Below are 15,824 nucleotides of genomic sequence, written 5' to 3' on the forward strand. Positions count from 1 at the left end.
GTAAAGATGAGCCCTAAGGTCTTCCTTCACTGCAAATTGTGTTTGTTTATTTAAAAAAATTTTGTTTCATTTTATTTTCTCAAGCACCAGGTTTCTCAGGGATAAGGTCATTGGCAAAGTTCAGATAACACCCTACATTTTCACTAAATCAAACCTGACACATTGAAATAAGCCAGTCGAATCCTGAAAAGGTTTTAAGTCCCAGTGATTTTCAGGAGCTCTCCTCTGAATATAAATTAAGGCTTGATTCACACATCAGTCTAACCCACAACTCTGATTTCATCGTGGACACACCACACACACACACACACACACAGCAATAAGGAATCTTCTCACCTCTTTTATAGATAAGCTACTGGCTGCAATTCAAGGTGTTGGTTGCCCCCTTCAAAGCCCTTCAAGGTTTGGGGCTGGTTGACTTATGGGACCGTCTCTGCTCAGACTCTCCTCTTCCTGCCTGGTCAACAGAAGAGGAACGCCCCAAGAGCCATCTGCTAAGATGGGTTGGCTGGTGGAGCCAAGGAGGATCTGGGATTTCACGTTGGCATTGAACAGTTGCATCTGAGGGGTGGATTCAAATCTCAACTGACAGGTAGCAAACTAAGCCGGTCCACAGGAAATACCACAGAGAGATGGTGATAGATAGCGGCCTTGACCACTTCTGGAAATTATAATCCTCTGACAGAAGAGAATATTTGTAGCTAACGTTGAACTTTGGAGACCTTGGTGCTCTCTGAACCTGGATGTTTTCTTACAGAGGTTTCATTACCCAACCAGGACACATTGTTGGCGCACTTGCATGAAACATCAGCCAGGAAACCACCAAGCTCAGAGAGCACCAAAGACCCCACAACTGTAATCTAACATGGCCATCATTCTCACATATCAAACAATGTTTGAGGGGAAAAATAGTTGCCATGAGCAGAGTTTATCTGGAGCCAGTCTGGCTGGGCAGGGGGAAAGGAAACTATTTACCATTTAGCAGATTGGGGGGGCCTTTACATCTCTGCATTACTCACACTGTGCTACCTCTGTGCTTTAAGTGTCCATGTACAATTCCCATTAATTTCATGCGGAGTTCAATGTGTTTGGGGGGAGGCCTCATGTTACAAACCAATGTCCACTGCCTGTGACACACTTCCCAGGTTAACTTTAGAACATTTGCCAAGATTAACAGGAGCTCTTATGTGCTATTTTCTTTGCCATTATATCTCTACTCCACATTTAGCGCAATTATCTCTAGCTTCTGGAATACGCATTGCCGGTCTAATTAGAAGAAACATGGTTCGTTATTTTCCAGAGTCCCTGCTTTATCCATTACTAACTCCCTTTGTAATTTCACTGTTTAATAAAGTTCGTCGAGCACAAAATAACCCAATCCTGCAAAAAAAAAATTAAATAAACATGGAAAGTGATGCATTCCATGGCTACAAATTATGGAACATTAGCTGTATTTAGGGATTTCTCTAAGATGGTTTTGTGAATATTACAAACGTTCCATTTTTAAAAAATACAATATGAGAGTTGGTTTGCAGCGTTCCTATCTCTTGCATGTCACTATGTCTTGTGGAAGGTGATTCTAAGAAATCCTTTTGTAAAGTATTGGGTTGACTACCAAAGACAATTTGATCTTCATTTCAAAGGAAACCAATATAATTTCCACTTCCTGAATTAACATATGTTTGAGAAAACAGTTATTCTTGCCATTCTCTGCAATTGGGGATGAATTTTTGGAGCTTTTAAAAACATCCCAAATTGTACCTAAAACACATTATGTTACTGACTTCATCATCAAAGTATGCAGACCTTTGACTTAACCACAAATGCTCACAGATCAGTGTGGAAATGAAATGGAATAGACTTATGAATGAACACAGGCAAAACTAATCTGAGTCATCTCTCTATAAAAGGACATTTTTATGCCGTAGTTAACACAGAATACAGTTCAGTGACATACACGTGCGTGGGGTTTATTAGCACACACGTTCTCATTTTTCAGTGGGACATGAAAAGAAGAACATCTAACATCTGTTCCCTTCTTTTCTATCTTTGCACCATTTCTTTTTGTAAATTAGATGGCTCAAAGTTTAGAATAGAATAGAGCTGGAAGGGATCTTGGAGGTCTTCTAGTCCAGCCCCCTGCTCAAGTAGGAGAACCTATACTATCTCAGACAGGTGACTGTCTAGCCTCTTCTTAAAAATCTCCAGTGATGGAGGGCCCACGATTTCTGGTGGCAAGCTGTTCCACTGGTTGATTGTTCTCACTGTCAGGAAGTTACTCCTTAATTCCAGGTTGCTTCTCTCTTTGGTCAGTTTCTCGTCCACTGTTTCTCGTCCTGCCCTCTGGTGCTTTGGTGAATAGTGTGACACCCTGTTCTTTGTGGCAGCCCTTCAAATACTGGAATACTGCTATCATGTCTCCCCTATTTCTTCCTATTCCGATAGGGATTCATTTAACTAGCAATATCATTGTATTTTTTGTAGCTTTCCATTATGCTAAGGGAAATAGAGATAGTCCTCCTTTAGCAAACACAATTGGGACCTGCAACTCGGTCCCTGAGTGAAGCAGCTGCTAAATGAAATTTCGACTGTGCTTATGATCTGACTTCAGCTTCCCTTTCCTTTACAGACCTTGATGATCATCAGTGTGAGGACTGGACATAAAGTTGTATTGTTTCATCACTGTCACTAAATGAGACAGTTGCTAAATGAGGACTGTCTGAAATGGCCTTGGCTTAGACACAGAGACAACCAACACAGCACCAGCCCATCATGCCAACAAGCAGAGATGTTCCCAACATTGAATAAAAGGATCGCCCTCATTTCACATTCAGCAGACTAACCTGATCATCAAAGTGGTAAGTAAGGAACTGCTCTCCTGTGGTGTCTTCTAAAAAACTTCCTTGTGGAGAAAGTACAAATTCAGGCAAGAAATAAGCATCTTGTAACCGTTCTGCTGTTGTCTGGAAAAGAACACAAGATCATCTGTTACAAATTCAAACGAAAGAAGACAAATACAGTACATTTCCCAATGGCAACACTCTGCCCACAGTCTAGAGTTCAATCTTGATGGGGCTCATGGTTGATTTAGCCTTCCATCCTTCTGAGGTCAGTAAAAATGAGGACCCAGATTGTTGGGGGCAATATGGAAATAATGCTGATATTATAAACCAGGAGTCTTCAAACTTGGCCCTTTTATGACTTGTGGACTTCAGCTCCCAGAATTCCTCAGCCAGCGTGCCTGACTGCGGAATTCTGGGAGCTGAAGTCCACAAGTCAGAAAAGGGCCAAGTTTGAAGACCTTTATATAAACCATTCAGAGTGTGCCATAAAAGTGCTATGGGGTGGTATATAAGCCTAAATGCTATCGCTATTGCTATGAAGCTAGGAAATAAATTACATATTTTTTCCTTTACTGAATACATACACTGGGTCAGTGCAAACCATAACACAAGCCTCATTTTTAACTGAAAACTAGCCACAGAAATAAACACCTCTCTGTAAGCACTTTTGTTTTCTTTCAAAAGTTGGCTAAAGTGCCGCTTTGGATTTGGCTTAATAAATTGTGTAAACCTGATTTCTGTGGCGCGTAGACCATAGTTTATGACTGAGCACAACTTGAGAACCAGACAACTGGGTTTAATCACGGTTTACAACATCAAGATTTAATGTACAGTAGCATACAAGCCTAGTCATTTAAACACTTGGTTGGCCTCATCACTGACCAGGACTGAAGCAGATTAAACCCTAGATGTGATTACCACAATTCTTCCCTTAATTGTGGGGAAGGTTTTAGTTAATTTACAAGGGACAGCCGTGGACTCCTGTCGCCACTGGACAACAATTGGACCAGGTGGGTTGCCATCTGCATTTAATAATAATAATAATAATAATAATAATAATAATAATAATAATAATAATAATAATAATAATAATAGTAGTAGTAGTAATAAAGTTGGAAGGGACATTGGAGGTCATCTAGTCCAACCCCCTGCTCAGGCAGGAAACCCTATACCATTTCGGACAAATGGCTGTCCAGTCTCTTCTTAAAAACTTCCAGTGTTGGAGCATTCACAGCTTCTGGAGGCTGGTTGTTCCGTTGATTAATTGTTCTAACTATCAGGAAGTTTCTCCTTAGTTCTACGTTGCTTCTCTCCTTGATTAGTTTCCATCCATTGCTTCTTGTCCTGCCTTCGGGCGCTTTGGAGAATAGTTTGAGTCCCTCCTCTTTGGGGCAGCCCCTGAGATACTGGAACACTGCTATCATGTCCCCCCTCATCCTTCTCTTCATTAAACTAGACATAACCAATTCCAGCAGCCGTTCCTTATATGTTTAGAAAGAGAACAATCAATGGGGAAGCCATATTCCCTTAACAACCATGTCACTAACTTAACACCTGCAATGATTCACTTAAACAACTGGGGCAAGAAAAGTCGCAAAATGGGGCAAAACTCGCTTAACAAATGTCTCACTTAGCAACATAAATTTGGGGTTCAGATGAGATCGTAAGTCAAGGATTACCTGCATATGCCAGTTTTTAACATTTGAATCATTTTTTTTTTCTTTTTTGGCTGGTCAGCAATCTAATTATTTGTGAGACTGCTTTTTTTTATTTTAATAAATTCCAAACTGCAATCCCTCTTTAAATTGCAATTTTATACAATGGCCATAATGAAACTAAGTGCTAAAATGTAGTCAATAGTTTTTCACCTGTATAGACATTTGTATACCATTCTGATACTTATTTTTCTTTGACTCCACCATTATATTACATCATTACTACGCTTGCTGTTGTTTAATGAATTACACTCTCCAGAAAGTTTTTTTCCCTATTGAGTGGAAGCCATTTATATTCCATTGAAGCCAATGTGACAGATGTTTTATTACCTTTGGTTTGTATTCCACTATAGCAATCTGAATTACAGCCAGGAGCGTGGAAAAATTCAACCCAAGAGGTTAGCTGTTAGAATGGAAACACTTCTGCAGTCTTTACCAGCTTGACTATTAAGCACCCAATAAATTTTGGGAAGAGAGGGGGGGGGGGAAAGCAAGCAGATTCAATTTTATAGTAAGAGCAACCTAGTAAACACTATTAAGAACAGAATAACGTTTAAGGAAAACGCAAGTATACAGCATCCAAAACCTTCAACTATATAAATTTTGTCTGAACACAAAACTTTCCTTTCCAATATAGAACACATTCAAACATGGGAAAGATTTCTACAACTTGGAATAAAAACTACCCTTGGCGGGAGGGGGAGGCAGATGCTATTTTATTTTCATCTCAATATACCAGATCATATCAGACAGCAGTCAACTCCCTATACAACATCCTGAAAAACTACAGTATTCTCAATTCCTAAAAAAAAAATAGTTTGCGAGGATATTTTACATCTTGCTTAAAACGATGGAACGATATCAACCTTCTGTCAAGGCAAATCAGAAGAGCCCATGTAACACACTTTAAGTTGTCGGTGCCTGTTATGCAGTTATTCTAAAGCTGAAGAAGGCTAAAGCATATTGCTTATTTTAACTGTTTCTCATTTCTGTACTAGTCTTCCATTAACAAAAAATGTGGGAAGGGGCTCTCTTACAAAAAATGTTTTTTTAAAGAAACATTTAAGATGAGAATGAAAACAGACTACAGATAGTCCTCGAGTTACGACAGTTCATTTAGTAACCGTTCAAAGTTACAATGGCACTGAAAAAAGTGACTTATGACCCAGGTCGGTAAAATGAGGACCCAAATTGTTGGGATGAACACGTTGACTCTGTAAACCACTTAGAGAGGGCTGTAAAGCACTGTGAAGCGGTATATAAGTCTAAATGCTATTGTCTTTCCTTCCTTCCTTCCTTCCTTCCTTCCTTCCTTCCTTCCTTCCTTCCTTCCTTCCTTCCTTCCTTCCTTCCTTCCTTTTCTTTCCATCACTCTGCCAACAGCCAGCAGTTCAATCCTGACCATCTGAAGGTTGACTCAGCCTTCCATCTTTCCAAGTTCGGTAAAATGAGGACCCAGATTGTTGGGGACAATATATGCTGACTCTGTAAACGGCTGAGAGAAGGTTGTAAAGCACTGTGAAGCAGTATGTAAGTCTAAGTACTATTGCTATGCTATGGTATTTTTCACACTTATGACCATTGTTGCAGCATCCCCATGGTCATGGGATCAAAATTTGGATGCTTGACAACTGATTCATATTTATGATGGTGTCCTGGGGTCACGTGATCCACTTAACCATTATGTTCCTAACTGGAGCGATTTGCTTAACAACTGTGGCAAGAAAAGTCATAAAACGGGGCAAAACTCACTTAACCAATTGCTTCAGGACATAAATTTTGGCCTCAGTTGTAGCCGTACATTGAGGGCTACCTATATTTAAAAAGAGCAGCTAGAAAACAATGGAAGCCTATAAAAATAAAAGAATAATCGCACGGGGCTAAAACACACAGATACGCAGCAGGTTTTGCAGAGCAGAGAATTCTGCCATTATAAAACTTGCTTCGTAATTAATACAGTCAAAGTACAGTAAATGCCAACTCCTGAAATTCATTAGCTAACAACTTTCTTGTCCATCAGTCCAAATATTTTGTCTTTGGGCTCTGCTTAAAACGAGTGTGCAAAATTCTGTTTACCTACATACAAATGTATCATTTATAAATGTAAAAACAGATTTGATTCCCCCCCCCCCGATCTCAGAAAGTGGCTAACAGAATCTGTCATGGGCATCCAGTAATTTAGATTTCCTTTTTCTTACTCCCCTCTCCCATAACAATAAAAGAATCAGCCTTCTTCTTAAAATGTTGCTTCCCACAACAGTAAAAGAATCAGCCTTCTTCTTAAAATGTTGCTTCCCACAACAATAAAAGAATCAGCCTTCTTCTTAAAATGTTGCTTCCCATAACAATAAAAGAATCAGCCTTCTTCTTAAAATGTTGCTTCCCATAACAATAAAAGAATCAGCCTTCTTCTTAAAATGTTGCTTCCCGTAACAATAAAAGAATCAGCCTTCTTCTTAAAATGTTGCTTCCCGTAACAATAAAAGAATCAGCCTTCTTCTTAAAATGTTGCTTCCCGTAACAATAAAAGAATCAGCCTTCTTCTTAAAATGTTGCTTCCCATAACAATAAAAGAATCAGCCTTCTTCTTAAAATGTTGCTTCCCATAACAGTAAAAGAATTAGCCTTCTTCTTAAAATGTTGCTTCTATCTTCTCTCTAAAATTTCTGGCACAGAACATAAATAGGGAAAACATCAGGGGCCTTACGAGCAAAACGGACTTAATGTTCCCTGCACGGATTTCCATGGAGCGTATAAGAATAAGGAAAAAAAATAGACAAAGATGGGCATTAGTGTCTACGGTGGGAGCTGGGGAGGACAGCCAGTTAGAAGGAAAGATGACTAATACCCTTGATGAAAGACAAAAACCACAGAGAAGCAACCAGCCGAGTTATCCTGAGCCCTTTTTATCCTTTGCTAGTGACCCAAGCAGCCAGAGCAGAAAGCAAAAACTGAAATCTACTGAAGTAATTCCACAAGGAACAATATATGCTCAATTTATCCTTGAAGAATGGACTGTCACAGTAAAGAGAAATAAAATATAAATAAGATGAAGATCATATAATGAAAAGATGCAACCAGAATTTAGACCTATGGGCTACCGAACAAATGATATTTGAGAAATTGTACAGTCAAATCTAAATAGTGTAAATATGGAATATATAGAATATACAGAACATATAGAATACATAGAGAATGGGGAATAGAATAGAATAGAATAGAATAGAATAGAATAGAATAGAATAGAATAGAATAGAATAATAGAATAGAATAGAATAGAATAGAATAGAATAGAATAGAATAGAATAGAATAGAATAGAATAGAATAATAGAATAGAATAGAATAGAATAGAATAGAATAGAATAGAATAGAATAGAATAGAATAGAATAGAATAGAATATAGGAATGAAGAATAGAATAGAATAGAATAGAATAGAATAGAATAGAATAGAATAGAATAGAATAGAATAGAATAGAATAGAATAGAATAGAATAGAATAGAATATTTTGCCAGGTGTGCTTAGATACATAAGGAATTTGTCTCTAGTACAGAAACAGCTGGACTCTTGACGTACATGCTGGTTTCTTGCATTAAAAAAGAAGTTAATCATGGATTTTTAAAAATCAAATTAACAAATGGCTGCCTTTTCTGATGCCCAGCTCCTAAGCTTATTAGTGGACTCTAGTTTAAAATTATTTAAGATTCTATTCTCTAGTGGAAATTTCAGGAAGTCTAAAACATAGGTTGGTTAGTTGGATGCTGTAAAATCTAAGCTCTATTCTAATTCTCAGATCTTTGCAATGCTTTCCACCTGCATTTTACAAGGATCCAGGCAAACCATCCATATGAGGATCAGCCTTGGAACCCTGGCCACATTATAATTGTGATAGGTATTCTGCATCATGGTATGTAAGAATCTAGCCAGGGTATAGAAAACACTTACTGAAAATATTGGAAAAAAATATTCTCAAACTGATGGACCCATCTTACTTTTAAAAAAAACCTTCAGAATATTTCAGAATTAATAAAATCATGCAACTGAAAGGGACTGATCAATAGGCTCTTGGTTATTTAAAGACTTATTTATTAGGGCCCCTTGATGATGTTACCTAGCTGGGTAATGAAACATCTGCAAGAAAATAACCCAGGACCCCTCATTTCAACCCTGAACTACAAATATTCTCCTTTATCGCCATTTATTTATTAACTTATTGAAAGAGCAGCTAGATATTTATAAACCAGGTAATGGAAAAGAAATCTCCCAACTGGGAAAATAGTTTTTTTACAGGATTAGATGGCTGGAGCATGGTATCTTTAGGTAAAACAACCTTAGGTAGAATATAAATGGATTTAAACAGGAATGCCAACCTTTGGTGAATTACTTGAATAATAATCCTTCTTTCTGGCAATGCAAACTCACCTTAAATAGCAATTCACTTTAGCATGGGATGGAAGTATAGACAGGATTTAGAGTAGTTGGCGTAAGAGATTATTTTAAAAGTCAACTTTGTAGCCAGTTATCTTTTATGTTTTAACTTGGATAAACATTTTAAAATCTGAACCAAAGATAAAAGGCTGTTCTGTGTCACAACTGTACTGCGATTTAAATGATACAGACCCTGTACCCTTTGCATTTAAGGCAAGGGTTGTGATTCGTATTTAAATACAAAGATCTTTAGGTTAGAAAATGGGAGAACGTGAATTCTAGTCCTACTTTAGGGATGAAAACCAGCTGGGTGACTTTTGGGCCAGTCCCTTTCTGTCAGCCCAACCCACCTCACAGGATTGCTGTGGGGAAAATAGGAAGAAGAAGGAATATTTAGATATGTTCACCATCTTGAGTTATTTCTAAACGTAATAAAGAAGGGCTAAAAAAAATAAATAATCTATTTTTCTTTATGAGCAACATGAGGCATCACCAATGAGCAAATTGGGCAGTGAGTCTGAAAAGTCCCAGCCAATTAGAGCTGATGTTAATTGGTGAATTGGTCCCAGCTTGCTTAAGCAGTAGGAACAGTAGGAATGGCTCAGCTAAGAACTTAACCACCAGGCAAGAATCTCCTAGCTTTGGGTGGTGAGCCTGGCCACTCTATCTTCTCAAATGAAGAGTCTTCTAGATGCTAGTGTCCACCAGCAAGGCCAAGCATTGACTTCTTCTAAAAGTAGGGTTTGAAGGTTGGTGTGTTCTGATTTCCAGTTTCTTCTCTGGTCCTGTCTTGAGTTCTTCGCTGGTCTTCAGCTTTGGGTCTCCATTCCAGATTCTCTCTTCACACAACCACTCCAACTTTGTCAATTTCCTACATGGCTTAAGTGGTCCGGTGACTAAGACGTCAACCAGTAAAATGACAACTTTCTGTATGCTTGGGGGGGGGATTACATAATTTTTAAATTCATTTTTCAAAAGGCACGATGCTTCCGCTCATTAAACAACAACAACAACAAAGAGGGAGTATAATAGTGCTCCTACAGCCAAACTAGCTCTTCCTAAAGGACGAAGGATCTACTTAGGCAAACAAATAACAAAACATTGGGAAAAGTGACTGGGTAGAATTTCAAACCAGCTGAAAATTTTCAGCCCCTAAGCCCATCCCCACCCACGGGAAGATATCTAAACATACAAGGTCAGAGCTTCTCGGCAGCAACAGAGCCAGAGGGTTCAACCCTTAAGTGGATTCACTCACTCCACCCATGGAATTCTGTTTGGCTGCCCTGCTCACCAACCCCAGATGACCCTGTATGTGAAGCTCAGTTGCAAACACTGCTAGTTCAACACCATAGCAACGTTCCCTTCGGTCAAAGCCAAACACCAGGTCTTCTGCTTGCTGCCTTCAAGGATCTCCTCTCCCTTTTGCCTCCTTCTTGCTGTTTCCACTGAGCAACTGCCTTATTCTACTCAGAGGCTCCATCCCACCCTCCTGAAGTTGAACTTTCTCATTGGAAGAATGTGGATATCCACATTCCCCACAGATTTTGACTATCATCTCCAGTAAACAATTAATCAGTGGAACAACGTGCCTCCAGAAGTTGTGAATGCTCCCAAACTGGAAGTTTTTAAGAAGAGATTGGACAACCATTTGTCTGAAATGGTATAGGGTTTCCTGCCTGAGCAGGGGGTTGGACTAGAAGACCTCCAAGGTCCCTTCCAACTCTGTTATTCTGTTCTAAATACCGCTCTTTATGAAAGCAGTCATGCTATCCTCCCTAAGTTAAACATCAGTATTGGTTGCACCTTAGACTGGCAATGGGGCCAATTGAAAACACGTTACAGTGATGGATAATTATCTTTTCAAAATTAAAAATAATTCCATAAGGACTCACGAACCCATCTCATAACACCTCACCTGATAAAAAGACCACAAAACACTCATCTTTTTCAGGTACAATTGCTGTTATTGGATCATTCCAGCGTAGTCCTTTTCAATGCAGCTAAATTGTGTTAATGCACTCTGCGAAATTAGGCAAACTGTGACTGACCCCAGACAATCCACCACCGATTGTTAAATATTATCTTGCCTTTATTTTAGTTTTATTTATTTATTTTTAACCTTTCTTATCTGTAATGCTGGTCTGTGACCATAATTTAAAAAAAATATATAATAATTCTTTATGGGTGAAAGAGAGAGCGAGACAGAACAACTGGTATTGATAAAGGGAGGTCCTCTATTCTGGGAGTTCTGGAGCTTGATTCCTACAAAATCTTCAGGCATTGTAGGAGATGACGACGCTGAGCGCAAGGGAGGGTCATGTGCGTCATCAGTCTTGAGTCCCTTCGTGCCCACAAGAGATCTAAATCCTGCCCACTTTGTCTTCCATTGACTCTTAGCTACCACCAACTCGCTTTGACTGTTAGTCGTTCTAATTCTTGTAGAGAGCTTTAGTGGACAATAAACCTATATAATATATATGTTCATCTGAACTGCCTGGACTTCTCATTTTCTGAACCTGACATGCATGTCATCTAATGTGTCTTCTAAGAGTCCTACAAGCTGATCAGAACTTATTATTTTTAAAGTGTAGTTAGAGAAGGCTGTTCCATTGCAAGACTTAAAAGTTAGATCACAGACGTCTGACTACGATTAGATTTGAGAGAACAATTTCACCACTCTCGGTTTTGCTCCTTCACCAGCAGTATTATCATCCCCAACACACTGTTAGAAGCATGGTTAGTTCAAGCTGCCTAGCAAGACTGACTATGCAAATGAATTTCAAGCTACTACCACTATTCTAATATAAAAGATCATTTTTTTCATTACGTTCTCTGTCACAAAACGCCTTTATCCATTTTCTCTGGACAGCTGGATCATAATATTTCAAGATTATGTATACGTACGTAGAGGAAATGCATTAACCAGAAATTTAAAATAGGGTTTGGGGATTTAGTCAGTGATCTTGAGCCAGTTCCTTTTCCACTTCATTCAGAGCTGGTAGAATAGAAGAGGAGGGATCCATCCAACTTAATTTGCTCTAAATTAAATTAATAGTAATAAATCATCATCAACCAAGCTAAATGTTCACAGCCAAGCATTGCTACCTAGACACTGCCATTGTCCGAGACAGAATTCGGGAAACTATTACTGGCTAAAATAATTAGTGTGTGGCATTTTGCCCAGAAAACTGTGGTTGTAGACTTGGGTTCTCAAAAATTCTGTTTTGTTTTGTCCCAGTCCTTCTTTCATTCACCGCTATATATGGGTATCGGATGACTCACCCCCGAAACAACCCTATTCAGACAGAATTGGATCCATGCCATACTTGCTCCTTTCACCTTTGGTTTGTCCCGAGCTTACAGAAGCAAGGTATAGACAGCTTTTGAGACAAGCAAAATAGATTGCTGCATAACATAAGAATTTAAAAAGACCAACCAAGGGCAGGCGAGTCTCTCCTAAGGGCTAGCTGGTGCCAGAATTAGGGGAGACTCTAGAATTAGTTGGCCAGCTCCCCAAAAATGTTTCCTGATTAGCTGTAGGCTTTTGACATTCCTCCAGGCACCCTCCCCTTTAAGAGACACAAAATTTTCTGGTTCCTTCAAAAAATACTTTTCTCTGTGGATCTTCTATAAAAGCTTTCAGTATTCAGTCCAAGAATTCTTCATGTCCCACAATAACTCAAGAAGATAAGATAAAATAACCTTTATTGTCATTTTTTTTTTACTGTGGGCACAATGGCACACATCAAAAATGAAATTTAGTTGCCCGCTCTCAAAGTGCAACACATACATGACACGCACCTAACCATACTATATACACATATGTATAGACCCACACCCCTACATATACATAACAAATAAATATTAAATACTGTCCATCTTGAATATATAATAGAAGGAGGAAGCTTAGGAGTTCACAAGGTTAATGCTGTATGGATGCTTAGCACGAATATGTTTTTGTGCAGCTAGAGTAGTGGATTGCTTATGCTCTAGGTATTTTCCAGGAAAGAAAACATGCTCTAGGTATTTTCCAGGAAAGAAAACAAGGCTATCACAGACTCTAGAAGCCATTGCCAGATGTGGCTTGATTTTCTATAGGTGGCAACCCAAGCTTTCTTGATTCCCCTTCTACCAAATTCTGGCTGCTAGACTAACTGGTTCAATCTCCTTAAGGAGCAGAATCACTTGTAGTCTGTTCCTACAAGAGATTCTGGACACTTGAATCTTTCCTTCTAGTCGATAACAGGCAGCAAGGAGTGAAGCAGGGACGAGGTTCAACCACTGACTACAAATCAGCAGACGAACTAAAAGAGTTTTCTGTATCAGAAGGTTCAAGAGAAAAAGCTCTCATTCACGTCATCTTTAACGGAATGAAATGGTGCATCACAGGGCAACGATTTTTGAACCTAGGTACCTCAGACAGACGAACTTACAAAAGGCATCCAAAATCCAGGAGCGTGGAATTGAAATTTGGCAAGTTTTAATAGAACATTTTATGACATAAAACTGTTCATAGAAACATGTTATGGCATAAAAACCATCTCAAAACATTTTAAGACATAATACAAAACGTCATAAAATATCTCCTTTGGTCAATTCCTGACGTTGGACTGTGCTATACAGGTCAACATGGGCTACTTTCATCTCTGAAATTTGTCTCTGAATTTTAATTATTTTTTCAGGGAAGGTATCATTACACTAGAAGTTCTGCCTTGTCAAAGATATTGAGGAATCTGGTAAGGAAACCTCTCTGAAAAGATGACTTAAGGGATTGTGAGTTGTCTAGTTAATTTATAATTAACTATAATTTATAGTTGTCTAGTTATTTATAATTTTAAATACCATTGCCTTAAAATGTAGAGATGGCCCACCCACCCCGAAGGCTTTTGAAAAGAGATTAGGTAATATCATGGAACGAACGAGTCAGCATGCCTGTTGACTATCTCCATGTTCCAAAGAATATCAGACACAGGAGAAAAACAAGCATTCACAAGACATTGTGAATGTTTTTACAACCTAAGCTGGCTACTTTGGGCCTCTGGCCCAACTAAACCTGGTGCTTTGTGTCTACCTTTGCATCACCTGGGGAAAAAAAAGCTGACTCCTTTCCGTGTTATTACTAACTATTTGGGGAATAAAAAAATCCTCCAGCTACAAGGTAAGGCTTGAAAGAATAACAGCAAAGGAGCTGAAAGACAATTACAGAGATCAGTTAGGTACTGCTGGAGAAAGCATTCACCTGATGAAAAGGGAGAAAGACATTTATTTTATTTTTTTGGACTATTGAGCAGGAGAAATAAAGCAAGAATGAGAAATAGGAAAAGATAATGAATCACTTCTTTATCTGCTTGCCTGTACGTCTTTATCAGATTAATTAATTAATTAATTTGTAATGAGACTTGTATGCCGCCCTATCTCCCGAAGGACTCAGGGCGGCTAACAACAATAAAATACAAATAAATACAAATATTAAAAAAGAATTAAATTGTGTCAAAGTCCCACTAAAACCAATAAAAACGTAATGTGTATTGCAGGTCCATTCATGTATGTCTTGATGGCACTGACTATTCTAGGCTGCCCTATCTATGTTTCCTGGTAAAATACATGGGAAAATCCCATTGGAGGAATTTTCCACTTAGGCTAACCATAAGAGCTCATTCCTGCTTCAGCACAATAAATTCCTTGCAGGCTTCAGAATTGCTGTAAACTTCACAAAGCAATGCCCTTTGAACAAAGGATGAAACCAACAATGTACAATATGCTTACGAATTAAAGAGATTTCCAATTTCATAAGCACACACACAAAGCAACATGTTAACATGCTCTAAACAGCCATGTGCTTTATTCCCAGTAAGTTAACAGGAATCAGAATTCTAATTCTAAAACACCTTCCAATTAGAGCATACTTAATTAAGGCAGAGAGGAAAAAGAAGGCCCTGGCTGCAACTGAATTGAATTCCTAACGTGACTTGTTTGAGGAGCACTACATATGACTTCAGTGGGTCTTCTGCTGATTGAGTGGTTCAAGAATCACAGTTTTTCAGAACTGCAGCCTTAATCCCACTAAAATCAATGGCTTATGCTAAGTAGGTATGTCAAGTTAAGTGGTTTTGTCTCTGTTAGGAATCCTGAAGGGCTCTCTTTGTTTGGGTTTAATTAAGCAAAAATATTTAGAATGAAGTTCCTCCATTAGGAGTTCTAAATCCACCCTGAAAAGGAATCACGAAGGGATCTGCCAGAATCACTGCTAAGCCAGTTTTAACATACAACTGTAGAAGTCACATTACTTCACATTTAAAACTCAATTACAGTTAATGTCAGTTAAGATCTTTGTTCTTAGCTGTCTTGGGTGAAGAATCTAGCTACTCAGTCTAGAGCATCGTGTGTTTTTAAAAATGAAAGTGTCTCACAAGTTCAAAAAAGAACCAATCACAGTGCAGGCTAAGTGTTCTTTCTCCTTTTTTGAATTTGCTGTTGCAATTTTAAATGCTCGCTAAATTATTGATTGTAAATCAAGGACTACCTGTAATTAAAAGAGCTACACTAATTGAGCAATCTACTTCCAGGCATCAAAGCACTGCTTGTTTTCCACTAAGTCAAGTTCTACTATGGACACTCCTCTTTCATTGACCAGCTCAGGAACTCAAACACAGGTCAGCTTCATCTTAATATCAACTTTGGAAATATTATCCAGCCAAATAAAAATAGGTCCACGTTGAAACAGCAGATGGGAGGAAAAAATGAGTTGCACAGTGAGTGATGAAAAAAGTCTTGTTGTGAAAATGCATAGATGGTGGGGAAAATTCAAGAGATTGTAATAGCAGAGTTGAAAGTTTCA

General features: G+C 38.5%; 1 protein-coding gene across 1 annotated transcript in view; it reads right to left on the reverse strand.

Moving 5' to 3' along the window:
• ADAMTSL3 (ADAMTS like 3) overlaps window positions 1–15,824 on the reverse strand; it is a 157,278-nt gene that overhangs the window by 108,658 nt on the left and 32,796 nt on the right. The window contains exon 3 of the mRNA XM_081337175.1: window positions 2,844–2,963. Coding sequence (XP_081193301.1) covers window positions 2,844–2,963 — 120 coding nt within the window. The remainder of the gene's footprint in view (window positions 1–2,843; window positions 2,964–15,824) is intronic.

Source organism: Vipera berus (assembly GCF_964194415.1).
Source record: "Vipera berus genome assembly, chromosome: 12".
Lineage (NCBI taxonomy): Eukaryota > Metazoa > Chordata > Lepidosauria > Squamata > Viperidae > Vipera > Vipera berus.